Source organism: Miniopterus natalensis, chromosome 3 (assembly GCF_054644295.1).
Source record: "Miniopterus natalensis isolate mMinNat1 chromosome 3, mMinNat1.hap1, whole genome shotgun sequence".
In the NCBI taxonomy this organism is placed as follows: Eukaryota; Metazoa; Chordata; class Mammalia; order Chiroptera; family Miniopteridae; genus Miniopterus; species Miniopterus natalensis.
The window spans coordinates 97,323,831-97,351,009 of NC_142083.1; the positions used below are offsets into that span (position 1 = coordinate 97,323,831).

The 27,179-nt window shown below is 49.1% G+C and overlaps 2 protein-coding genes and 1 pseudogene across 2 annotated transcripts; 2 read left to right on the forward strand and 1 right to left on the reverse strand.

The window, feature by feature from the left end:
- The first annotated feature begins 1,696 nt into the window (after nt 1-1,696).
- On the forward strand, nt 1,697-9,624 carry LOC107541500 (uncharacterized). Its single transcript, XM_087815801.1, has 2 exons — nt 1,697-1,934; nt 8,645-9,624. The coding sequence occupies exons 1-2, from the start codon at nt 1,794-1,796 to the stop codon at nt 9,371-9,373; spliced, it is 870 nt and encodes a 289-aa protein (XP_087671927.1). The 5' UTR covers nt 1,697-1,793; the 3' UTR covers nt 9,374-9,624.
- A 3,250-nt stretch (nt 9,625-12,874) lies between these two features.
- Nucleotides 12,875-25,538, forward strand: LOC107541499 (uncharacterized). The gene is made up of 2 exons (XM_087815799.1): nt 12,875-13,111; nt 24,388-25,538. Exons 1-2 carry the CDS (start codon nt 12,971-12,973, stop codon nt 25,282-25,284), a joined length of 1,038 nt encoding a protein of 345 aa, XP_087671925.1. The 5' UTR covers nt 12,875-12,970; the 3' UTR covers nt 25,285-25,538.
- Nucleotides 22,388-23,646, reverse strand: LOC148093589 (heterogeneous nuclear ribonucleoprotein D-like; annotated as a pseudogene).
- Nucleotides 25,539-27,179: the final 1,641 nt, after the last annotated feature.

The following is a 27,179-nucleotide window of genomic DNA, read 5'->3' on the forward strand; positions in this document are numbered from 1 at the left end:
CACCTTTTCCCAGCTCTGGGGAAAAACAAAAATTTGACCACATTTAATCCCAACATCCAAATTATGCTCTGGGCTCTGCAGACTGAGGCACAGGTTTGAGTCCTGGCTCTGCTACCAGTTTCCTTGGGTAACCTCATTTCTGAGAGAGAGTTTGGTGCAACAGAAAGAACATGAGCTTTGGAATCTGCTACTTACCAGCTATGGGACTTAGAACAAAGCTTTAGTTTCCTCATTTGTCAAAGGGAGATATTCTTGATTCCCACACAGCTGTAGTAAAGGGGCAAGGTAGGGATTTTAAGAATTTACTGAAATGTTATTTTTCTTTCATCATTTCTGATTTTTAGTTGCCCTATCCATAAAAAGGGAGAATTAGATATCTTTTTCAAGAGTAATATGAAATACCTCAATTTTAAAATGTTGGAAATGGAAATTTGCAAAAGACCTCTCTCTTTTTAAAAGCTAATTTTTAAATGTAAAAAACACCCTGAAGGTCCAGCGAGATACTTCTGTGGACTGGATTTGGCCTGTGAGGTACCAATTTTCCACCTAGGCTACTGGGTTTTGGGGGATGCTATGAGAATCCTTACTGTATAATTTAGGCAAATCAGCTTACTTCCCAGAACTTCAATGAGCCCATCTGTAAAATGGACCCACCTCTGTGTAGATCAAAAGAGATCAACAAACTCAGATACAGACAACACAGAGAAGGGGGTGGGGGAGGAACAGGGTAGGGGGGGTGTCAAACATATGATGTCCGAAGGAGACTAGACTTTGTGTGCGAAATTTTAGCCCAATACATTTAATTATAAAAGAGGTCAGGTGTGTGAAACGCTTAATATGACGCTGGCGCACAGTAGGCACACCACACTGGACAGGGCAGCGGTAGCTTTGGGGGCGGTTGATTTGGTATGTATTCGAACGGCAAGATATTCCAGAGACCGGGAGACCAGAAAAGTGACGCCAGCAAAAGGAGAAAAGGAGGAAAAAGAGGAAAGAGCTGAGCAGGCAACAGGGTCCGCCCTCCAGGCGGGGCGCCAGCGAGAGGCCCAGGCCGGGGCTGGGGCGCACGTGGCCTATTTCGGACGGAGCGGACGCGCTGGGCTGCAGCGGAGACCGCCGGCCGCGGGAGACAAGCCGGGAAGGTAGGTTACAGCCGGACGGCGAGGCCCTTCGGAGTCGGGGTTAAGCGGACTGGGGTCCTGGGAGCTGGGGACAACGGGAGGCGCTAGCTCCAGGGCTCTCCATACTCCTGGGGCAGTTCGGACCAGACGCCCGGATCCTCTGGCTCCCTCCCCCAAGGGGGCGGAGTTAGGTGTTCTGACCAATGACCGTCCGCCCCCGTGGCCCCGCCCCGCGCGCAGAGCCGCCGGAGCGCCCAAAGCCTGGGAGCCCTGTCCTGGGGTTGCGCAAATGCGGAACCGGCAGCTGGTGAGTGCGCACCCCCAGGGTCTCCGCCCCGAAACCGGCTCCAGCCGGTGCCCTATTGCTCCCGGCCGCGGAACCTGGCGCCGAGGAGTGACTCAGCGCGGGAGGGTGGGACTCCCTGGGACTGGAGATTAGAACTCTTTAGGGCCTCTAACGCTGGGATGAGTGGGGTGAAAGAGTGTCTTCGGAGCTGGTCCCGGGAAAGTGTTGGTGCCTAGGCCCGAGCTGGGGCGGGAGGGGAGAGCGCCAGACCCAGAAGCCAGGGTCGGGCTAGGAAAGCCGCGGCCGAACCGCCTGGCCTGGGCCACGGCCATGGTGCGGGGTGGGTCCTGAGCTTCTGACCCAGCTGCCCGCCCTAGGACACCAAGATGCCCGGCGAACAGCAGACCGAGGAGGAGGAGGAGAAGGAGATGCAGGAGGAGATGGTGCTGCTGGTGAAGGGTGAGGAGGAGGAGGGCGAGGCGAAGTATGAGGTGGTGAAACTCAAGATCCCCATGGACAACAAGGAGGTACGTGTCCCCCACCCCGAGGCCCTGTTGCCCCTAAGCTGGTCCCGGCCCAGCCTCGGTCACACAGAAGCCAGGGACCCTGCCCCTGCTTTCCCCTGAATCTCAAATCTAGAACCTGAGGGTTAGCAACGCATCCTCCTGCCCACTGCCCCTGGGGGCTCCAAGTAAATGCTCTCTTCGCTTCCCCAGGGAGCCTGATGTGTGCAGTGTTGGACTGCTGAGTAGCCAGGCGGCTACAGTCCTAGGTGATGAGAGCAGGCACCAGGCTGGAGGCCCAGAGCTGGGAAATTAATGCAGACCTGGGGTGAGGGAGGGGCCAGATTAGGCAACAGTAACATTTACTATTCTCCAGACACTGTTTTAAGCACCTCAATTCTGTGACATAGGTTGTATTTGCTCCATGTCACAGATGAGGAAACTGAGGCTCAGGAAGCTTGACAGTTTGGTGACTGGCCCAAGGTCTCACAGTTAGTAAAGAGGTGGCTTATCTGAGACCAGTGAGAGTGGGGGGTGAGGTGAGTGACTACTCCAGGCAGAAGACCTGGGCCTTTCAGTGGCCCAGAGGGAGTGAGTGGGGCACTGGGAGAAGTGAGGGCAGGTGGTTCAGTCATGCTGTGGCATGGATGAGCTTAGGGTATTTGGCAGGTTAGGTAGGGCATTTGGGATTTATTGTGAGGGTGATGAAGGTTTAAAGAGAGGAGTTTTAATATCAGAATATGAGTTAGATTTTCCCATTCAAGGCCTGAACTGCCACAATTCCCAGAAACCCACAGAACTCTCCCTTAGCCAGTGCAACCCTGCCTACAGCTGGGGAACTCTGGCTGGGCCAGGTCTCTGAGCCCAGGCTCTGATTTCTTCCTGCAAGGGAGCCAGTTCCCAGGGAAAGAACGTTGTGCTGCTCCCTTGTGGGTGTGGTGGGTGGGCCCTGGGAGCGGGGGCTAGCTGCTTTGGCTTCTTCTAGCAGTGGAAATAACTGTTTAGGTGTGTTTTTCTCAGGCCTCCTTGGCCCATCATCCTAACTTAGTTGGCCTCTTCTGGGCCTGTGGATCTCCTGATCTCCCCATTCCACCTGTAAGTTAAGAACTCAGCCTGGCCAGGGTGGCTCAGCGGTTGAGCCTCAACCTTTGATCCAGGCAGTAGCAGTTAGATTCCAGATCAGGGGACATGCCCAGGTTGCCAGCTTGATCCCCAGTAGGAGGCAATCGGGAGGCAGCCAATCAATGACTCATCATTGATGTTTCTATCTCCCTTTCCTTTCCTCTCTAAAATCAATACACTTTTTTTTTTTTTCTAAAGTTTAGAGAAAAATAAATAAAGAACTCAGACTCCAGGGTTTAGGGCGGACTTCCATCTCCATCATTTACCAGCTGTAAGATCTTGGGCAAGATGCTTAACCACTTTGTGCCTCACTTTCTTCATTTGTAAAAGGAAAATCATACCAGCCTCTACTTCTTAGCATTGTGAGGATGAAGTGAGTTAATACATGTAAAGAGTTAGAACTGTGCATGGTACATAATAAACACTATGTAAATATTTGCTGCTGTCATTATTCTTCTTTGTGAAGTTTAGGACCTTGGTCTAGGTCGCCCTTTGGGCAATCTTTCAACTCATTTTTATCAAAGGCCTTTTGGACTGAATCCTGGGGCTGGGGGTGAAAGCAGAAGCCGACATGGAGGCCTAGACAGAGGGTGCATGGCAGACAACTCAAGGCAGTGGGGGAGGCTTCACAGAGAAAGCTTAGTGGGGATCTGGCAAATGGGGCAGAGGATGGGCATTCCAGGAGGAGGAAACAGCAAAGCAGAGGCTCAGAGGAGATGGGCAGAGAGTTAAGGGTGTGGAAGCCAGAACAGGAATTGAACACCCTGTGTGAGGTTATGTGGTGCCACCAGAAGCCTCAATCAGAAGAGGGACATTGGGTTTTCTCTTTAGAAGATTTACTGGCTGCTGTGGGAAGAAGAGGCCATGTGGAGACAAGACAGGAAGGAGGGGATGTTTGGGAACCTTGATTGGACTGGCTGGAGCTAAGGATGGGATGGAGGAGGGTGGCATGGCTAGTCATGAGATGTAGGTAGGGTAGACGCTAAGAGGTCCATGTAGCAGAAAAAGCATTGGTTCAGATCCTAGCTCCACCATTTATCAGCTTTGCCCTGGCTTTCTCATCTGTAAAATGAGGTAATGGAAGGAAGAGTTTTGAAGGCCACAGTAAGCATTACCTGGGTGACTGATTTGGAGGAGGGTGGAGAGGAGGATTCCTCACACACATCCCATAAACATTTAGCACAGGGCTGTGCCCACAAGATAGATCATGAACTTGCTGTGTGTCTTCCCTGAGTCTCAGTTTCTGTGAAAATTGTGATCTCGAAGGTCTTTCCAGTGCTGACATCCTGTAACTCTCAGCTGTCACCCAGCCCCATGGCCAGTCATTGTCCGGGACAGGCCTGCGTTATGCTGCACGCGGGCGCTGAAGCATTCTCTCACTGCCTGTGAGAATCCAGCCTCTTTAATGAAGACAACGATTTTCTCAGAACTCTGTGCTTCGGTCCTCTCTCTCTTGGCTTAAGCCTTTGAGTGGTTCCTGTTTCCCTCAGGATCAAGTCTCAGCTCCTAGGCCTGGCATGCAAAGCTCTATACCATCTGACCCCATGTCCTGGCTTCATCACCCAACACCCACCCTTGCCATGCCCCAGCTTCAAACAGACCTGACCCTTTCTCACCTCTAAGACTGCCCAGGTGGTGTTTCAGCCGGTAACACCCTCTTCACTTTTCCACCTGCTTTCCCCAGGAGTTGCTCTCCTCTCTTCTGGATGAAGTGTCTTAAATCTAACATGAGTACAGATCACCTGGGAATCTTGTTAAAGTGAAGGTTTTGATGTAGTAGGTCTGTGGTGGGACTTGAGATTCTAACAAGGCCCCAGTGATGCTGATATGACTGGTCTGTGGACCACACTTCCTGCAGCAAGGAGCTAGAGGATAGGGATGGTATTTTGCACATAGCACCAAAAAGAAGGGTGGTTCTGGCCCCAACTGGTGTGGCCCAGTTGGTCGTGAGTCTTCCCACACAACAAAAAGTTGCTGGTTTGATTCCTGGTAGGAACTTGCCAGGGCTTTGACCTCCAACTGTAGTCGTGGGCATACAGGTGGAAGGCAATCACTGTTCTGCTGTAACATGCATATTTATCTCTCTCTTTCCCTCTCCCCTTCTCTCTCTCTAAAAGTCAATAAAAATATTTTTGAAGAAGAAGGTGGATTCTGCAAGGAGCCCAGGGGAGGGATGCACCCTGTGTAGGTGACCTCAAACTTGTCACTGAGATGGAATTGCAGGATGCCTAAGAGAACAGGTGTTTTGAGTGATGACAGACTTCCAGGTCAGACCCTGGTTCGGCCATTGATTAGCTGCAGGGCCTTGGCTAGTCAGTCAGTTTACTTCTGAGTCTTATTTCCTTATTTATAAAATGGAGCTAGAGATACCGAACCCAAAGGGTTGTGAGAATTTAACACGAGTACATGGGTGAAAAGCACTTAGCACAGTCCCTGGCACATAGAGAGCTCAATACATGGTAGTTATTGTTATTAATTAGAAAAGTAATGGCTGAGGAGGAACCTGGGAACTTCGCTCTGGTTAAGAAACATTTAAACAGGAAGACAAAATCACTAACTTCAAGTACTTGGGTTATCATATTACTGTACTACATTGTATCCCCATTGGACTCTCATGTTGTAGTGCACATACCATTTATTCTCATTTTAAATCTAATAGTTGTAGAATTTAAGACATATGAGGGCCTTTAAATGACCACCTAGCCTGGTATTTGGGGAGCTTCAAGTGCTTGTACATTGCTCACCTGCTGTGCTCATTTATTTAATGCTTTTTTCAGATGGATTCAATTGTTTTTGTTAAACCCATTTTCATCCAAAAAATAGTACTGATGAACCTGTGGGTTTCATGTGCTCCATTGTTTTTCTAATATCTATGAAAATAAATACACAATGATTAAATGAGATAAAAGTGTGACTACAGAGGACTTAGAATCCTCTCACATCCTGTGATGTGAGCATACCTCAAGCTGGGAAATTTTTATCTCATCTAGCCTACCTCACCTTCCTTGGTTCAGTGAGGCCTGGGAAGGGAGTAACTTGCCCGGGGTCTTAATGGGCTAGCCTCAGCCCTTACCAAGATTTTTCCTGGAGCCTCCGGGACCAAGAGTCCCTGAGGGAAGAATTTCTTAAGTCAGTGAGCCCAGCAGAAGGAAGTCCTCAGATGGTCAAAGTCATCTTAAAGAGGGTGCCAAAGAAAAAGGAGCCAGGAAAAATGTAGGTATAATAAAAAAAGTTCTCTCCACAATGGCTGGCATACCCAATAGATTTCAAACCCAGAGTGAGACTGGAAAGTGTGACCTTGAATTCTGACTGTTCCAAATGCATTCTGGGAAGTTTCTTGATTTAAGGTATCAAGTTGTATTTTAACTTTGAATCCCTCTTGGAAAGTTCTGGGGACTTGGAGTCCAGCCTCTGTGACATCTTGGCTATGCAAGGGCAGGGAAGCACAGAGTAGCCTACCAGTTAAGTAAGGGTCCTGAATCCCACCGGATTCGGGAATTTAATCTAACTGAGCCCCTTTTCTTAATTATCAATGCATAAGACCTGACTCAAGGGGGTGACAGGAAAATTTAATACAATAATGTACATAAACTAGCATTGTTGAAATTTTACAGTGTTATTATATATGCAGTTTAAACCAGATTTCTGATCTTCAAGGCCCTGAAGTTGTCCTTGCAACATAAGAAAGTAAAGTCCTTAAGTGCTCACAAGCTGTCACCCTCTCTTAACCTGTTTCCTTATCTATAAAATAGGACTGTGATAACTACTGTTTGGAGCTCAGATATGGGGAGAAGCTAACATTGTCTTGTCCTTAATATGTGCCAGGTATTTCGCTTGGTCATTAATGTACCTAATTGCTTGGCCCCCAGTAGATACTCAACATCACTTTTCCCTGGATGAGCCTTCTCTTTTCTCAGACGGGAGCACTATGTCCTCAATATTCCTCTTCCTTCTACTATTAATTCAAAATGTTAACACAATACAGTGTTAATAAAACATGCTCCCTTCACCTGCCTTTTACAAAACATTTCTTTTTCTGGTTTTATCTTAAAAGCCCAGGCTTCATGAAACTGGCTCATTTTCAATTCAGGCCTCAAAACTGTATTTGGGTTTTACCCCTGCCTTCTTCACAGCGTAAAACATGTTATGTGCTGGCTCTTAAACGTTTATTAAAAAGCGGGGATTTGGCCCTAGCTGGTTTGGCTCAGTGTTTAGAGCGCTAACCCATGGAGTGAAGGGTCTTGGTTTGCATTCCGGTCAAGGGCAAGTACCTCCTTCGCTATCTCATTCCCAGGCCCTGGTCAGGGCACGTTTGGGAGGGAACCAATCGATATGTCTCTCTCACATGGATGTTTCTATCTTTCTCTCTCCATTCCTCTCTCTCTTAAAAGCAATGGAAAAAATACCCTCACGTGAGAATTGAGAAAAAACAAACAAATGTGGATTTGTTTTTGGTCTGTCTTTTAAGACACTATCTTGCTGCCCTGGTTCTCTCTGCCCATTCCCTGGGTAGTCTCATTTGGTCTCAAGGCTTTAAAAACCATCTGTAGGCTGATGGCTTGCTAATTAGCATTTCTAGCTAGGCCTATCTCCTGAGCTCCAGATGTGTCAAGAAGTAGAGATGTGAATTGGAACAGATCTCACCTTTTAACTTGCTCTGCCACCATCCTCATGTCTGCAGACGGCAACTCCACTTTTGTAGTTCTAAATTCAGAATCCTTGGTGTAATTTTGACTCTTTTCTTTATATCTCATATCAAATCTTATTTATAAAATTTGTTGTCTCAATTGGAAAAAATATATTCAGAAGCAGACCCCTTCTCACCACCTTCATTTTTCACCTGTCTCCTGGGTCTCAGCCACTGTGTTCTCTTGCCTGATGACTGCGGTACAGCAGCCTCCTCTCTGGGCTCCTGCGTCTGCCCTCTAGCCTCCTACAACCCCAGCAACCTGATGGATGCTTTTAAAATGAGTCTGATCTGGTCATGTCCCTGCTCAATACAGTCTAACATCTCCTCTAATGGTTCCCTTGTCGTTCATATTACACTCCATAAGCTACCAGATTCCCTCCAGGACCACCTTCTTTATTAAGGCGCCGCTCCCCCCCTCCCCGATTTCTGCCCTAGGCATTTTTTCTTGCCATTTTTACTGGGTCTTACCTGGGAAAACTCCTGCTTCGGGGTCTTGCTGTGCGCTCTTTACCATGCTTTCTAATGTCCTTTAGTTCTTTTGCTAATGTTACATCAGTGGTTTGTTAACATTATTTCAATATGCCACACTCCCCCCGCCCCCATACCAGCACTCCTTGTCCATTTTCTCCCAAAGCACGAATTTAGAAAACATGATATTGAATTCCCCAGTGCCTATAAGACCCTAGAATGCCCTTAACAAATATTTATTGAATTAATAAAAAATAGCTAATATGACACGGGGTGTTGTGCTACGTGCATTAATGCAGTATCTAATTTAATGCGCACAGCAGGGCTAGGAGGCAGGCACCCTTGCTGTCCTGTTTTCCACACAGGTAACTGAGAGGTTGCGGCCTGTGATGACCCAGGTCTCTTACTCTTGGGCGAATGGGTCAGGACTCATCTGTCCCCCCTCTCCACGCAGGTCCCGAGCCAGGCGCCAGCGCCATCTGCAGACCCGGCGCGCCCACATGCGTGCCCAGAATGCGGCCGTGCTTTTGCGCGCAGGTCCACGCTAGCCAAGCACACCCGCATGCACACAGGCGAGCGGCCCTACCAGTGCCCGGAGTGCGACAAGCGATTCACCGCCGCCTCGAACCTGCAGCAGCACAGGCGGTGCCACACTGGGGAGAAGCCATACGCGTGCTCGCAGTGCGGCCGCCGCTTCGCCCAGAGCTCCAACTACACACAGCACCTGCGCGTGCACACGGGCGAGAAGCCCTACACGTGCCCGGATTGCGGACGCGCCTTCAGCGCCAGTTCGTGCCTGGTGCGCCACCGGCGCACGCACACAGGGGAGCGGCCTTACATTTGTGCCCAATGCGGCACGAGCTTTGCCCAGAGCTCGGCTCTGGCCAAGCACCGGCAAAAACACACGGGCGAGAAGCCGCACCGCTGTGAGGTGTGTGGCCATTGCTTTCGCCACCGCTCCAACCTGGTGGATCATTTGCGCACGCACACGGGCGAGCGGCCCTACCCGTGTGGCGAGTGCGGCCAGCGCTTCCGCCTCAGCACAAACCTCATCCGCCACCGTCGCGCGCACATGCTGCGCCGTCTCTACATCTGTGTTGTCTGTGGCCGAGACTTCAAGCTACCCCCTGGCTCCAAGGCCACCACTGCCACTGAGCGCTGCCCCGAGTGCGAGGCTAGATGAGCACCCTACTTGTCGCTGCAGCGTGCTAGTGTCTGGCTGAGGCTTGGTGAGTTAGGGTCCCAACCCCCAGGAGAATTAACCTAGACCATAATCCTGGCCACCCTGGTCTGGGGAAGGGTGACATGGCAGGACTGACTGCCCTGGACCTGGGAGACATGGCGAATCCCCTGCCGGGATTTCTGGAAACTGTGGCCTCTTCCCCCTCACTACAATCCTCAGCCCGTGTTAGTGAATAAAGTATTATATCTTCACCCCTCCCGTGTCTGTGAATGAGGTGGCTGGGAGAGGAGCCAAGTTGAGGTTTTCCCAGGCCTAGGTGGCTTACCTGAAATGTCACTGAACCAAGTGGGGCTATAAGCCCAAAGGGGTTCCTGGAACTGGGTTTGTTTGTGTGGAGTCACCCCACACTTGGCCCTTGGTTATGTTCTCATAACCTCTGATCTGGAAGGGCCCATAAATATAGCACATTCGTGCTCAAACAGGCACTGCATTCTGCAGAGCTTTGGTGAGCAGCCATGAACATCCTGGAGCTCATTGTGGTGAACAGACAATACTTTATTGCACTATGTGAAAGGCTCTTTATTGCACTATGTGCTTTATTATTATTAGCTCACTGTCATCCTCAGCATCCCAGAGTTAGGTAAATCATATCTCCATTTCAGCAGATGAGTAAATAGGTTCTGACAGCCAGTGGATGGCAGAGCAGGGACAAGAATACAGGCATTTGCAGTACACTGTCATTTGCTGTGACAGGGGGAGTTGTTGGTTAGGCCTTTAATGCAATCTTGGAGTTTAGAGAGGCTTTTCTTGGAGGTGATAGGTTTAAGCTGGTCTTGAAGGCTGAGAGAGAGATGGGGTTGTGGAATTAGGGAGAGCCCCTGAAAGTGCATGCCAGACTTGTTAGAGCTTGCAGCCGTCCCAAGGGGGGACGAGAAAGGGGGACAGAGCAAGGAGGTTGGCAGGAGATAGACCACTAGGGAACTTAGATGCCAGGTGAAAGGATCCAAGGCAGCAAAGAAGCCTTGAGGGATGAGGGGATGGGTGGAGTGGAGATATAAAGAAGCTAAATTCTGAGGATGAGGGAGGTGGGGCTGACCTCATTTTTTAGCTTGGATGACTGCTATGTTATTTTTGTTATTATTTACATTATTCATTATGTAAAAGTCAATTCCTATATACTAGATAGCATTACATTTTACTTGTTATACAAGGTTGTGGGGTCCCCCCCCCGTTTTTATTGATTTTAGGGAGATAGTGAGAAACATTAATCTGTTACTTCCTGTATGTGTTGCAACCTGGAATTGAACCTGCAACCTGGGTATGTGCCCTGACCAGGAATCAAACCTGGGATCTTTACGTGTATGGTAGGATGCTCCAACCGAGTCACACCAGCAAGGGCACAAGCCTGTTCTCAATTATGCCAAATGCTTTCCTACCTTAATGCCTCTTTATTTCTCTTTAGAACACTCTTCCTCCAGAGTTTCAAATGGCTAATGTTTTCATTCAAGGCATCTCAAATAATATTTCCACACAGATGCCTTCCCTGCCCACATTCAAGAAGCCCCCAACCATACCACTCCCTTTCACATCCTCCTGCTATATTTCCTCCTTGCACCTAATCAGGGTCAGAAATTATCTTACTGTTTACATTTTTTACACCCTTAGAAGGACCATAGTAGTGAAGATTTTTGTCTGCTTCCTTCACTACTGCATCTCCAATACCTACAATGGTGCCAGGCACATAGTTGGGCTCAATGACTACTTGAGAGAAGGAACACAATCAAAGTGGCTTAGGGATCTTGAGTGTGACTATCCAGGCATCTGACACCTTTTCCCAGCCCTGGGGAAAAACAAAAACTTGACCACATTTAATCCCAACATCCAAATTATGCTCTGGGTTCTGCAGACTGAGGCACAGGTTTGAGTCCTGGCTCTGCTACCAGTTTCCTTGGGTAACTTCATTTCTGAGAGTTTGGTGCAACAGAAAGAACATGAGCTTTGGAATCTGCTACTTACCAGCTATGGGACTTAGAACAAAGCTTTTAGTTTCCTCATTTGTCAAAGGGAAATATTCTTGATTCCCACACAGAGCTGTAGTAAAAAGGCAAGGTAGGGATTTTAAGCATTTACTGAAATGTTACTCTTTCATCATTTGTGATTCTTAGTTGCCCCAATGGGAAATAGAGACTCTTTAAATGAAATATCCCAATTTTGGAAATAAAAAGCTGGAAAAGACTTTTTTTAAAAAAATGAATCTATAAGTGTTAAAACACCCTGAGGGTCAAACAAGGTATTTCTGTGGACTAGATTTGTCCTGTGAGGTACCAAATTTCCACCTAGGCTACTGGGTTCTGGGGGATGCTATGAGAATCCTTACTGTATAATTTAGGTAAATCAGCTTACTTCCCAGAACTTCAGTTAGCCCGTAGGTAAAATGGACCCACCTCTGTGTAGATCAAAAGAGGTCAACAAACTCATAGATACAGACAACACAGGAGAAGAGGTGGGGGAGGAAGAGGGTAGAGAGCGTCAAACATATGTCCGAAGGAGACTGAACTTTGGGTGGCGATATTTTACCCCAATACATTTAATTTTTAAAAGAGATCAGGTGTGTGAAACGCTTAGCGGAACACTGGCCCGTAGTAGGCACACCACACGGCAGGGCAGCGGTAGCTTTTTGTGCCGGTTGACTTGGTGAGTACATACTCGAGGAGGATGTCCTAGAGACCCGGGGACCGGAAAACCAACAGCTGTAAAGAATTCGCCTCAGACGAGGAGAGGAAAAGGGAAGAGCTGAAGAGACAACAGGGTCCGCCCTCCAGGCGGGGCGCCCGCGGGAGGCCCAGGACAAGGCTGGAGCGCACGTGGCCTACTCTGGGAGCCGTGGATGTGCGGGGCTGCAGCGGAGACCTCCGCGCCGGCCGCGGGAGACAAGCCGTGTAGGTAGGCTACAGCCGGACGGCGACGACCCTAAATCCGGGGTTAAGCGGACTGGGGTCCTGGGAGTTGGGGACAGCGGAGGGCGCCAGCAAAGGACTCCTCTTCAGTCCTGGCGCAGTTTGGACCGGATGCTTGGGTCCTCTGGATCCCTCCCCTAGGGGGCGGGGTTAGGTGTTCTGACCAATGACCGTCCGCCTCCGAAGCCCCGCCCCGCCCCGGGAGCATCTCCAGTGCCCAAACCCTGGGAGCGGTGTCCTGGCTGAGCGAACGCGGAACCGGACGCTGGTGAGTGGACGCTCCCTATGGTCTCCTTCCAGATCCGGTCTCCAGACGACGCCCTAGAGCTCCCGGCCGCTGACCCAAGCCGGCGCCGAGGGGTGACTCAGCGCGGGGGGTGGCGACTCTCTAGGACTGGAGATTTTAAATTGTTCAGGGCCTTGAAAACCCGCAGGAGTTCACGTGAACCAGTGTCTTCGGAGCTGGTCCCGGGGAAGGGTTGGTGCCTAGGCCCGAGCTGGGGCGGGAGGGGGGAGCGCCAGACCCAGAAGCCAGGGTCGGGCTAGGAAAGCCGCGGCCGAACCGCCTGGCCTGGGCCACAGCCATGGTGCGGGGTGGGTCCTGAGCTTCTGACCCAGCTGCCCGCCCTAGGATACCAAGATGCCCGGCGAACAGCAGACGGAGGAGGAGGAGGAGGAGGAGATGCAGGAGGAGATGGTGCTGCTGGTGAAGGGTGAGGAGGAGGAGGGCGAGGCGAAGTATGAGGTGGTGAAACTCAAGATCCCCATGGACAACAAGGAGGTACGTGTCCCCCACCCCGAGGCCCTGTTGCCCCTAAGCTGGTCCCGGCCCAGCCTCGGTCACACAGAAGCCAGGGACCCTGCCCCTGCTTTCCCCTGAATCTCAAATCTAGAACCTGAGGGTTAGCAACGCATCCTCCTGCCCACTGCCCCTGGGGGCTCCAAGTAAATGCTCTCTTCGCTTCCCCAGGGAGCCTGATGTGTGCAGTGTTGGACTGCTGAGTAGCCAGGCGGCTACAGTCCTAGGTGATGAGAGCAGGCACCAGGCTGGAGGCCCAGAGCTGGGAAATTAATGCAGACCTGGGGTGAGGGAGGGGCCAGATTAGGCAACAGTAACATTTACTATTCTCCAGACACTGTTTTAAGCACCTCAGTTCTGTGACATAGGTTGTATTTGCTCCATGTCACAGATGAGGAAACTGAGGCTCAGGAAGCTTGACAGTTTGGTGACTGGCCCAAGGTCTCACAGTTAGTAAAGAGGTGGCTTATCTGAGACCAGTGAGAGTGGGGGGTGAGGTGAGTGACTACTCCAGGCAGAAGACTTGGGCCTTTCAGTGGCCCAGAGGGAGTGAGTGGGGCACTGGGAGAAGTGAGGGCAGGTGGTTCAGTCATGCTGTGGCATGGATGAGCTTAGCGTGTTTGGCAGGCCAGGTAGGGCATTTGGGATTTATTGTGAGGGTGATGAAGGTTTAAAGAGAGGAATTTTAATATCAGAATATGAGTTAGATTTTCCCATTCAAGGCCCGAACTGCCACAATTCCCAGAAACCCACAGAACTCTCCCTTAGCCAGTGCAACCCTGCCTACAGCTGGGGAACTCTGGCTGGGCCAGGTCTCTGAGCCCAGGCTCTGATTTCTTCCTACAAGGGAGCCAGTTCCCAGGGAAAGAGCGTTGTGCCGCCCCCTTGTGGGTGTGGTGGGTGGGCCCTGGGGGCCGGGGCTAGCTGCTTTGGCCTCTTCTAGCAGTGGAAATAACTGTTTAGGTGTGTTTTTCTCAGGCCTCCTTGGCCCATCATCCTAGCTTAGTTGGCCTCTTCTGGGCCTGTGGATCTCCTGATCTCCCCATTCCACCTGTAAGTTAAGAACTCAGCCTGGCCAGGGTGGCTCAGCGGTTGAGCCTCAACCTTTGATCCAGGCAATAGCAGTTAGATTCCAGATCAGGACACATGCCCAGGTTGCCAGCTTGATCCCCAGTAGGAGGCAATCGGGAGGCAGCCAATCAATGACTCATCATTGATGTTTCTATCTCCCTTTCCTTTCCTCTCTAAAATCAATACACTTTTTTTTTTTCTAAAGTTTAGAGAAAAATAAATAAAGAACTCAGACTCCAGGGCTTAGGGTGGACTTCCAACTCCATCATTTACCAGCTGTAAGATCTTGGGCAAGATGCTTAACCACTTTGTGCCTCACTTTCTTCATTTGTAAAAGGAAAATCATACCAGCCTCTACTTCTTAGTGTTGTGAGGATGAAGTGAGTTAATACATGTAAAGAGTTAGAACTGTGTATGGTACATAATAAACACTATGTAAATATTTGCTGCTGTCATTATTCTTCTTTGTAAAGTTTAGGACCTTGGTCTAGGTCGCCCTTTGGGCAATCTTTCAACTCATTTTTATCAAAGGCCTTTTTGGATTGAATCCTGGGGCTGGGGGTGAAAGCGGTAACCGACATGGAGGCCTAGACAGAGGGTGGACGGCAGACAACTCAAGGCAGTGGGGGAGGCTTCACAGAGAAAGCTTAGTGGGGATCTGGCAAATGGGGCAGAGGATGGGCATTCCAGGGGGAGAAAACGGCAAAGCAGAGGCTCAGAGGAGATGGGCAGAGAGTTAAAGGTATGGAGGCCAGAACAGGAATTGAACACCCTGTGTGAGGTTATGTGGTGCCACCAGAAGCCTCAATCAGAAGAGGGACATTGGGTTTTCTCTTTAGAAGATTTTCTGGCTGCTGTGGGAAGAAGAGGCCATGTGGAGACAAGACAGGAAGGAGGGGATGTTTGGGAACCTTGATTGGACTGGCTGGAGCTAAGGATGGGATGGAGGAGGGTGGCATGGCTAGTCATGAGATGTAGGTAGGGTAGACGCTAAGAGGTCCATGTAGCAGAAAAAGCATTGGTTCAGATCCTAGCTCCACCATTTATCAGCTTTGCCCTGGCTTTCTCATCTGTAAAATGAGGTAATGGAAGGAAGAGTTTTGAAGGCCACAGTAAGCATTACCTGGGTGACTGATTTGGAGGAGGAGGGTGGAAAGGAGGATTCCTCACACACATCCCACAAACATTTAGCACAGGGCTGTGCCCACAAGATAGATCATGAACTTGCTGTGTGTCTTCCCTGAGTCTCAGTTTCTGTGAAAATTGTGATCTCGAAGGTCTTTCCAGTGCTGACATCCTGTAACTCTCAGCTGTCACCCAGCCCCATGGCCAGTCCTTGTCCGGGACAGGCCTGCGTTATGCTGCACGCGGGCGCTGAAGCATTCTCTCACTGCCTGTGAGAATCCAGCCTCTTTAATGAAGACAACGATTTTCTCAGAACTCTGTGCTTCGGTCCTCTCTCTCTTGGCTTAAGCCTTTGAGTGGTTCCTGTTTCCCTCAGGATCAAGTCTCAGCTCCTAGGCCTGGCATGCAAAGCTCTATACCATCTGACCCCATGTCCTGGCTTCATCACCCAACACCCACCCTTGCCATGCCCCAGCTTCAAACAGACCTGACCCTTTCTCACCTCTAAGACTGCCCAGGTGGTGTTTCAGCCGGTAACACCCTCTTCACTTTTCCACCTGCTTTCCCCAGGAGTTGCTCTCCTCTCTTCTGGATGAAGTGTCTTAATTCTAATGTGCTTACAAATCACCTGGGAATCTTGTTAAAGTGAAGGTTTTGATGTAGTAGGTCTGTGGTGGGACTTGAGATTCTAACAAGGCCCCAGTGATGCTGATATGACTGGTCTGTGGACCACACTTCCTGCAGCAAGGAGCTAGAGGATAGGGATGGTATTTTGCACTTAGCACCAAAAAGAAGGGTGGTTCTGGCGCGGACTGGTGTGGCCCAGTTGGTCGTGAGTCTTCCCACACAACAAAAAGTTGCTGGTTTGATTCCTGGTAGGAACTTGCCAGGGCTTTGACCTCCAACTGTAGTCGTGGGCATACAGATGGAAGGCAATCACTGTTCTGCTGTAACATGTGTATTTCTCTCTCTCTTTCCCTCTCCCCTCCTCTCTCTCTAAAAGTCAATAAAAATATTTTTGAAGAAGAAGGTGGATTCTGCAAGGAGCCCAGGGGAGGGATGCACCCTGTGTAGGTGACCTCAAACTTGTCACTGAGATGGAATTGCAGGATGCCTAAGAGAACAGGTGTTTTGAGTGATGACAGACTTCCAGGTCAGACCCTGGTTCGGCCATTGATTAGCTGCAGGGCCTTGGCTAGTCAGTCAGTTTACTTCTGAGTCTTATTTCCTTATTTATAAAATGGAGCTAGAGATACCGAACCCAAAGGGTTGTGAGAATTTAACACGAGTACATGGGTGAAAAGCACTTAGCACAGTCCCTGGCACAGAGAGCTCAATACATGGTAGTTATTGTTATTAATTAGAAAAGTAATGGCTGAGGAGGAACCTGGGAACTTCGCTCTGGTTAAGAAACATTTAAACAGGAAGACAAAATCACTAACTTCAAGTACTTGGGTTATCATATTACTGTACTACACTGTATCCCCATTTGACCCTCATGTGCAAATACCATTTATTCTCATTTTTAAATCTAATAGTAGAATTTAAGACATGTGAGGGCCTTTCATGACTGCCTAGTCTGTTATTTGGGGAGCTTCAAATACATGTATATTGCTCACCTGTTGTGCTCATTTATTTAATGCTTTTTTCAGATAAATTCACATTGTTTTTTGTTAAACCCATTTTCATCCAAAAAATAATACTGATGAACCTGTGGGTTTTATGTACTGCATTGTTTTTCTAATATCCATGAAAATAAATACATAATGATTATAATGAGATAAAAGTGTGCCTACAGAAGACTTAAAGTCCTCTTGCATCCGGTGATGTGAACATACCTCAAGTTAGGAAATTTTTATCTCATCTAGCCTACCTCACCTTCCTTGGTTCAGTGAGGCCTGGGACGGGAGTGACTTGTCAGGGGTCTTAATGGGCTAGCCTCAGCCCTTACCAAGATTTTTCCTGGGACACCCAAGGCACCTCCTGGAGCTTCAGGTATGAAGAGTACCTGAGGGAAGAATTTCTTTTTTTTTTTTTTTAATATATCTTTATTGATTTCAGAGAGAGGAAAGGAGAGGGAGAGAGAGAGAGAAACATCAATGATGAGAGAGTCATTGATCAAGCCCACAACCCGGGCATGTGCCCTGACCAGGAACCGAACCCAGATCGCCTGGATCCTAGGTTGACATTCAACCGCTGAGCCACACCCGGCCGGGCGGGAAGAATTTCTTAAGTCAGTGAGCTCAGCGGAAGGAAGTCCTCAGGATGGTCAAAGTCATTTTAAACAAGGGTGCCAAAGGAAAAAGGCCCAGGAATAATGTAGGTATAACAAGAAAAGTTCTCTCTACAATGGCTGACATGCCCAATAGATTTCAAACCCAGAGCAAGACTGGAAAGTGTGACCTTGAATTCTGACTGTGCCAAAAGGGTTCTGGGGAGTTTCTTTTCTTTTTTTTTCTTTTTAAATATATCTTTATTGATTCCAGACAGAAGAAGGGAGAAGGGGAGAGACAGAAACATCAACGATGATGTTTGTGCTCTGACCGGGAATTGAACCTTGATCTTCTGGATCCTAGGTCGATGCTCAGCCTCTGAGCCATGCGCGGCTGGGCTCTGGGAAGTTTCTTGATTTAAGGTATCAAGTTGTATTTTAACTTTGAATCCCTCTTGGAAAGTTCTGGGAACTTGGAGTTCAGCCTCTGTCACATCTTGGCTGTGCAAGGGCAGGGAAGCACAGAGTAGCCTAACAGTTAAGTAAGGGTCCTGAATCCCACTGGATTCAGGAATTTAATCTACCTGAGCCCATTTTCTTTTTTTTAATTTATCTTTATTGTTGAGAGAATTACAGGTGTCCCATTTTTTCCCCCCAATTGCCTCCCTCCACTTCGCTCCCACCCCCTCCCCAGGCCTTCACTCCATTATTGACTGTGTCCGTGGGTTATGCATATATGCATATAACTTCTTTGATTAATCTCTTCCCACCCTTCATCCCTCTTCCCTCTTTCCTCTGGGATATGATCATCTGTTGCATGTGTCAGTGTCTCTGGATCTATTTAGTTTGTCAGGTTCTTTTGTTCATTAGCTACTTCTTAAAGAAGACCCTTCAACTTTTCCTGTATGCTGGTCTGGTGGTGATGAGCTCTTTCAGCTTTTTCTTATCTGTGAAGCTTTTTATCTGACTTTAAATTCTAAATGACAGCTTTGCTGGGTAGAGCAATTTTGGTTGTAGTTCCATGTTTTTCATCACTTTGAATATTTCTTGCCACCCCCTTCTGGCCTGCAAGGTTTCTGTTGAGAAATCAGCTGACAGTAGTATGGGTTCTCCCTTGTAGGTAACTAACTGCTTTTCTCTTGCTGCTTTTAAGATTCTCTCTTTGTCTTTAACCTTTGGCATTTTAATTATGATGTGTCTTGCTGTGGGCCTCTTTGGGTTCCTCTTGTTTGGGACCCTCTGTGCTTCCTGGACATGTAAGTCAATTTCTTTCCCCAGGTAGGGGAAGTTTTCTGTAATTATTTTTTCAAATAGGTTTTTAATTTCTTGGCCTCTTTCTTCCCCTTCTGGCACCCCAATAATATGAATGTTGGGCCTCTTGAAGTTGTCCCAGAGGCTCCTTATACCATTTTCATATTTCTGGATTCTTTTTTCTTTTTGCTCTTCTGGTTGGGTGTTTTTTATTTCCTCATGTTCCAAATTGCTGATTTGATTCTCAGTGTCCTCTACTCTACTGTTGATCCCCTGTAAATTATTCTTCATTTCAGTTCCTGTAGCCTTCATTTCAATTTGGTACTTTATTATGTTATCAATTTTCTCAGTTATTTCCCTAACCATCTGCTTAAACATCCTTATAACCAAAATTCTGAACTCTGTATCTGTTAGCTTGCTTGGATCAATTTCATTTAGTTCCTCTTCTAGAGATTTCTTCTGTTCTTTCCTTTGTGACATGTTTCTTTGCCTCCACATTTTGGCTGCTTCCAGGTGATTGTTTCTATGTGTTAGGTAGAGCTGCTATGTCTCCCAGTATTTGTAGAGTGGCTTTGTGTAGTAGGTGTCCTGTAGGGGTCCAGTGGCTCAGCCTCCCCAGTCACCTGAGCTGGGCCTTCTTCTAGGTGCTCCCCTGTGTGGGCTGTGTGCACTGTCCTGTTGTAGTTGAGCCTTGGTTGCTGTTGGCGTCCCTTGGAGGAACTCACCCCCAGGCCAGTCAGCTGTGAGGACCAGCTGCAACTACAGCCAAAGAGCTGCTGTGCTGGAGACACCCCTATGGAGCAGGATTTACTTCAGTAGAGCTTTGGTTCACCAAGTGCGCCCCTTGAGTGTCACTCGTGGATGTGGTAGGGTTGTCATCCAGCGTGGTGGAGTCTGACCACCAGGTGCACTGTCCCTGGGGCCTCCCTGGAGGTGCAAAGTCAGCCTCTGCCAGTGCCTTGCCCAGGGCCACCCAGCATGAGCTATACAGCAAACCGTAGTTGGCTGCTACTTGTGCTGGGCTTGGAGGTGCCCAGGAGAGGCCAAGCTATGAGCCAATGCAGCTGCCGCTAGTGCCAGGCCTGGGGCCGCTTATCAAGCTTTATGGGGCAGCTGCTGCTTGTTTGAGAGATTTTAGGAAAGTCCTAAGCATGAGGCTGGAGAGGCCATTTCCACAGAAAAGCCCCTGGAAATGGCCTGGATGAGCTGCAGGTGGGGAGGGGCGGGGCCTCCGGGAACCATGGGGCGGGGCCAACGGTGTGAGTCAGGTGCTGGCAATTCAAACATGGCGCCTGCCTGCCGGCTGTGTGCGGGGAGGACTCCCCAAAGGAGCCACGGCCTCCGACAGCCCTTCTGCGTGGGAGGAAGCTGCCCCTCCACCTGTTGTCCCAATTTCAGGCAGGTTAGTCCCTCCCGAGTGTCCCAGGTCCTTTCAGGCTACTGCCCGGTGCTGGGGCTCAGGCCGTTTAAGAGGAGCTGCTGGGGCTCCCGCAGCCTCTGGGACCCTCAAAGACAGTCCCCGCTGGTTTCACAGCCCAGAGTTGTGGGGACATCTCTTCCCAGCCCTGGAGCCCTAGGCTGGGACCCCCTCACTCCTCTGGGAAACCTCTGCCCCGAGATGTCCCTCCCGGGTTTAAACCGCGGCACTGCGTGCGGGCCGAGGACGTTTCTCCAGGATTTAGCCCTGATCCACGTCTCCGCCCCTCCTACCAGTCTTCTTGCTGCTTCAGCTCCCTGGCTGTAGGGCTTCTGTTCAGCCAGATTTCAGGAGGCTCTGAGTGATGGTGGTTCTGTATTTTAGTTGTAATTTTGATGTGGTTGTGGGAGGCGGCGGATGCCGCTGTTACCTACGCCGCCATCTTTCTCCCGTTTTCTTAATTATCAAAGCATAAGACCTGACTCAGGGAGGTGACAGGAAGATTTAATTCAATAATGTGCATTAACTAGCATTGTTGAAACTTTGTACTGTTATTACTATATATGAAGTTTAAAACAGATTTCTGATCTTCAAGGCCTTGACGTTGTCCTCCTTGCAACTTAAGAAAGTAAAGTCCTGCCCGGCTGGGTGTGGCTCAGCGGTTGTTTACCTAGGATCCAGGCGATCTGGGTTCGGTTCCTGGTCAGGGCACATGCCCGGGTTGTGGGCTTGATCAATGACTCTCTCATCATTGATGTTTCTTTCTCTCTCTCCCTCTCCCTTCCTCTCTCTGAAGTCAATAAAGATATATTAAAAAAAAAAAAAAAGTAAAGTCCTTAACTGCTCACAGTCACTTATTCTCTCTTAACCTGTTTCCGTATCTATAAAATAAGACTGTGATAACTACTTTGTGGAGCTCAGATATGAGGAGAAGCTAACATTGTCTTGTCCTTAATATGTGCCAGGTATTTCGCTTGGTCATTAGTGTACCTAATTGCTTGGCCCCCAGTAGATACTCAACATCACTTTTCCCTGGATGAGCCTTCTCTTTTCTCAGACGGGAGCACTATGCCCTCAATATTCCTCTTCCTTCTACTGTTAATTCAAAATGTTAACACAATACAGTGTTAATAAAATGTGCTCCCTTCACCTGCCTTTTACAAAACTTTTCATTTTCTGATTTTATCTCTAGAATCCCAGGCTTCATGAAACAGGCTCATTTTCAATTCAGGCCTCAGAATTGTATTTGGGTTTTACCCCTGCCTTCTTCACAGCGTAAAACATGTTATGTGCTGGATCTTAAAGGTTTATTTGAAATCCTGGATCTGTTTTTGGCCTAGATTCTAAGGCACCATCTTCTGCTACCTCACTGGCTTCTCCTCATCTTGCTGCCCTGGTTCTCTGCCCATTCCCTGGGTAGTCTCATTCCGTCCCAAGGCTTTAAAAACCATCTGTAGGCTGATGACTTGCTAATTAACATCGCTAGGTAGTCCTATCTCCTGAGCTCCAGATGTGTCAAGAATTGGAGATGTGCTGGGTTCCGATCCCTTTCATGGTACATGCTGGGGCTGCTGGCTGGATCCCCAGTAGGGGGTGTGCAGGAGGTAGCTGATCATTGACGCTTTCTGATCGTTTATGTTTCTGTCTCTCTCTCCCCCTCCCTTCTCTTTGACATCAATAAAAACATTAAAAAAAAAAAAGGAACTGGAGATCTGATCTAAAAGAGATCTCACCTTGTAACTTGCTATTCCCACCATCCCCATGTCTGTAGATGGCAACTCCACTTTTGTAGTTGCTAAATTCAAAATTCTTGGAGTAATTTTGACTCTTTTTAAATTTATTATTATTATTTTTTAAGCAATCACATAAGGAAGCATTTATTTGAGGTTTAACATGAAATCATACAAATAAAATTTGTATAAACAAATCCACGTTGAATCATAACACAGAACAAAAGACAAAGTAAAAACAATGAAAACTAATTAGTGGCTATATACAGTTGGACACAGTTGTGTTTTGAACACTAGATGATTACAAAATAATCATCTTAGAGCAACAGAAGACCAATCTTCAATGTCGTCCTGCCAGATAGGTTACTTTAGCAGTCTCCTGTTTTGGCCAGTGTCCTCCTTTAGTATGGCTGATATTTGTTTTGGTGATTGCCGCCCCCTAGAGACGCCTTGCTGTAAGTGCTCTGTTAGCCACTGTAGTCTGCATATCCCTGTCCCTATCCATAGTTCCCACAGTTATACCCAGTATAATCATAGCCGCCATAGCCACTGTAGTTTTGATCACCACTGTAGGCACTACTGTAATTTCCATATCCTTGATCATAATAGTTATTAAGTCCTTGGTTCCAGTTTTGGCCCTGACCTCGGCTACGACCCCTAGTACCACCTCTTCCACCAGCTGCAGCGCCTCTTTCTCCCTTTTGTTGTTGCTGTTGCTGCCTATATACCTCTTTGGGTTGGGTAACTTTGATTTCACACTTCCCAGAACCAATTTGATGATATCTGCTTTCTAACAATTTCTTTACTGGCTCCTCATCTGTATATGTGATAAAAACCTCTTCTTTCATTTGCTTTTGTATTTATGGGAAGTTCAATATTTTCAGTCTCTCCAAAGGCTCCAAAATATTCTTTAACTTGTTCTTCAGAAGTATCTGGGCTCAGTCCACCCACAAAAACCTTTTTGGGGGTTCCTCCCCTTGTAAAGCTTTGGCCCTTTTAGGGTCTATCAATTTGCCATCCGGTTTGTGTTCCTTCAGTTCCAAAACCTTATCAACACTAGCAGCATCTTTGAAAAGCACAAATCCAAATCCTCTTCATCTTCCGGTAACTGGATCTGTTTTAATTGTGCAGTCTACAACTTCCCCAAATCGAGACAAATATTCAGTCCGATCCTTCTTGCTTGTATCCCAGCTCAAGCGTCCAATAAACGTTTTACAGTCACCCTGCTGATTCTTGCTCGCGTTGATCTTGCATCCCTCTGCGAATGCCTCTGTGTTGCTCTTCTCACTCAGGGCCTCCACGGTGGCGGAGGGTGGCTGGCAGGTCCTGGCGCGCACTTAGAGTCCCCGAAGCGGCGGCGGAGTGTTGTATGGAGCTGGATTTAAAATGGTGGCGGGAGAGCTCTTTTTTCTTTTTTAATATATTTTTATTGATTTCAGAAGAAAGGGAGAGAGAGAGAAGTATCAATGATGAGTCATTGATCTGCTGCCTCCTCCCCGGTGCTGGGGATCTAGCCTGAAACCTGGGCACCTGCCCTGACCAGGAATCGACCTGAGGTCTCCTAGATCATAGGGCTGTGCTCAAGTGCTGAGCCATATTGGCTGGGCGACTCCTCTTTTCTTTACATCTCGTATCTAATTTTATTTATCAAATTGGTGGTCTTAAATGGCAAAAATATATTCAGAAGCAGACCCCTTCTCACCACCTTCATTTTTCACCTGTCTCCTGGGTCTCAGCCACTGTGTTCTCTTGCCAGATGACTGCTGTACAGCAGCCTCCTCTCTGGGCTCCTGCGTTTGCCCTCTAGCCTCCTACAACCCCAGCAACCTGATGGATGCTTTTAAAATGAGTCTGATCTGGTCATGTCCCTGCTCAATACAGTCTAACATCTCTAATGGTTCCCTATCTCATTCATATTAGAAGGCCCTAAGCTAAGAGATCCCCTCCAGGACCACCCAATTTATTATTCCCTCCTTCGTGCATTCTGCCTTAGGAAATTTTTCTTTCCATTCCTGGGTCTTACCTGGGAAAACTCCTGCCTTGGGGTCTTGCTGTGCGCTCTGTACCCTTTTCCTCGCCTCCTTTAGTTCTTTGCTTATGTTACATCAGTGGTTTGTTAACCTTATTTAAATTTGCAGCACCCGCCTCCCCAAAACCAGCACTCCTCATCCATTCTTCCCGAAAGCACGAATTTTAAAAATCTAGTACTGAATTTCCCACTGTCTAGAACACAGCCTGGCACATTGCACGCCCTTGACAAATATTTGTTGAATAAAGAGCAGCTAGCTTTAATGCAGTATCTAATTTAATGCCCACAGCAGGGCTAGGAGGCAGGCACCCTTGCTGTCCTGTTTTCCATATGGGTAACTGAGAGTGGGCTGCTTGTGGAGACCCAGGTCTCTTGCTGCTGGGCCTATGGGTCAGGACTCATCAGTCCTCCCTCTCCACGCAGGTCCTGAGCAAGGCGACAGCGCCATCTGCAGACCCGGCGCGCCCACATGCGTGCCCAGACTGCGGTCGTGCTTTTGCGCGCAGGTCCACGCTAGCCAAGCATTCGCGCACGCACACGGGTGAGCGGCCCTTCGAATGCCCCGAGTGCGGCCGGGGCTTCTCGCAGAAGTCGGCGCTGACCAAACACGGCCGCACACACACTGGCGAGCGGCCCTTCAAATGCACGGAGTGCGGCCAGCGCTTCTCGCAGAAGTCGGCGCTGACCAAACACAGCCGCACACACACTGGCGAGCGGCCCTACCAGTGCCCGGAGTGCGACAAGTGCTTCTCAGCCGCCTCGAACCTGCAGCAGCACAGGCGGCGCCACACCGGGGAGAAGCCGTACGCGTGCACGGAGTGCGGCCGCCGCTTCGCCCAGAGCTCCAACTACGCACAGCACCTGCGCGTGCACACGGGCGAGAAGCCCTACGCCTGCCCGGACTGCGGCCGCGCCTTCGGCGGCAGCTCGTGCCTGGCGCGCCACCGGCGCACGCACACGGGCGAGCGGCCCTACGCCTGCGCCGACTGCGGCACGCGCTTCGCGCAGAGCTCGGCTCTGGCCAAGCACCGGCGGGTGCACACGGGCGAGAAGCCGCACCGCTGCGCCGTGTGCGGCCGCCGTTTCGGCCACCGCTCCAACCTGGCGGAGCACGCGCGCACGCACACGGGCGAGCGGCCCTACCCGTGTGGCGAGTGCGGCCAGCGCTTCCGCCTCAGCTCGCACTTCATCCGCCACCGTCGCGCGCACATGCTGCGCCGTCTCTACATCTGTGTTGTCTGTGGCCGAGACTTCAAGCTACCGCCTGGCGCCAAGGCCACCACTGCCACTGAGCGCTGCCCCGAGTGCGAGGCTAGATGAGCACCCTTCTTGTCGCTGCAGCGTGCTAGTGCCTGGCTGTGGAGGAGCATGCCAGGGCCCCAACCCCCAGGGGCTGAATTGACCTGGAAGGACGACTCAAGGCCACCCTGGTCTGGGGAAGGGTGACATGGCAGGACTGACTGCCCTGGACCTGGGAGACATGGCGAATCCCCTGCCGGGATTTCTGGAAACTGGCCTCTTCCCCCTCACTACAATCCTCAGCCCGTGTTAGTGAATAAAGTATTATATCTTCACCCCTCCCGTGTCTGTGAATGAGGTGGCTGGGAGAGGAGCCAAGTTGAGGTTTTCCCAGGCGTAGGTGGCTTACCTGAAATGTCACTGAACCAAGTGGGGCTATAAGCCCAAAGGGGTTCCTGGAACTGGGTTTGTGTGTGTGTGGAGTCACCCCACACTCGGCCCTTGGTTATGTCCTCATAACCTCTGATCTGGAAGGGTCCATAAATATAGCACATTCGTGCTCAAACAGGCACTGCATTCTGCAGAGCTTTGGTGAGCAGCCACGGACATCCTGGAGCTCAGTGTGGTGAACAGACAATACTTTATTGCACTATGTGAAAGGCTCTATGTGCTTTATTATTATTAGCTCACTGTCATCCTCAGCATCCCAGAGTTAGGTAAATCATATCTCCATTTCAGCAGATGAGTAAATAGGTTCTGACAGCCAGTGGATGGCAGAGCAGGGACAAGCATACAGGCATTGGCAGTACACTGTCATTTGCTGTGACAGGGAGAGTTGTTGGTTAGGTCTTTAATGCAATCTTGGAGTTTAGAGAGGCTTTTTTTGGAGGTGATAGGCTTAAGCTGGTCTTGAAGGCTGAGAGAGAGATGGGGTTGTGGAATTAGGAAGAGCCCCTGAAAGTGCATGCCAGACTTGTTAGAGCTTGCAGACGTCCCAAGGGGGGAGGAGAGAGGGACAGAGCAAGGAGGTTGGCAGGAGATAGACCACTAGGGAACTTAGATGCCAGGTGAAAGGATCCAAGGCAGCAAAGAAGCCTTGAGGGATGAGAGGGAATGGGTGGAGTGGAGATATAAAGCTAAATTCTGAGGATGAAGGAGGCGGGGCTGACTTCATTTCTTAGTATGGATGACTGCTAAGTTAACTTATTTTTGTTAGATAGTATTTACATTATTGACTATGTAAAAATTCATTTCTGAATACTAAATATGATTATATTTTGTCATATATGGTTTTTTCCCCGTTTTTATTGATTTTAGAGAGAGGAAGGAGAGGGAGGGAGACAGAAACATTTATCGGTCACCTTCTATATTCATCCCGACTGTGAATTGGACCTGCAACCTTGGTTTGTGCCCTGACTGGGATCAAACCTGCAACCATTAGATGCACAGGATGATGTACAGCAAACTGAGTCACACCAGCCAAGGCTAATTATCACTAATTTATATCTTTCCTTAGCCTTCCAAATACAACTTTTCATGAAATTAAATGCATCAATACTGTTTCTGTTCCACTTTCCTTTTTCTGGAAGCTTTCCTGGCTCCTGATCCAGCATGGACTGTTGCTCTCCAAGCCTGCTGTACCTTGATGTCCCCTTTCACCTCTCTCCTGGGCTGGATGGGATTTTCTGAACCCCATGTTTTTTCTGTTTTGGTCTGCTCTCTTGTTTGGCTGGAGCACATCTTTGAGTAGTTTTTTTCTTTTTTTTTTTTAAATATATCTTTATTGATTTCAGAGAGAGGAAAGGAGGGAGAGAGAGAGACAGAAACGTCAATGACGAGAGAGTCACTGATCGAGCCCGCAACCCAGGCATGTGCCCCGACCGGGAATTGAACCCCGATCGCCTGGATCCTAGGTCGACGCTCAACCGCTGAGCCACGCTCACGCTCCGCCGGGCGAGTAGTTTCTTGAGAAAGTT

Coding starts and splice junctions, on each gene's coding strand:
- LOC107541499 (XM_087815799.1), top strand. CDS start 12,971: ATGCCCGGCGAACAGCAGACGGAGGAGGAGGAGGAGGAGGAGATGCAG. Junction 13,112..24,387: donor TCCCCATGGACAACAAGGAG/GTACGTGTCCCC, acceptor CTCTCCACGCAG/GTCCTGAGCAAGGCGACAGC.
- LOC107541500 (XM_087815801.1), top strand. CDS start 1,794: ATGCCCGGCGAACAGCAGACCGAGGAGGAGGAGGAGAAGGAGATGCAG. Junction 1,935..8,644: donor TCCCCATGGACAACAAGGAG/GTACGTGTCCCC, acceptor CTCTCCACGCAG/GTCCCGAGCCAGGCGCCAGC.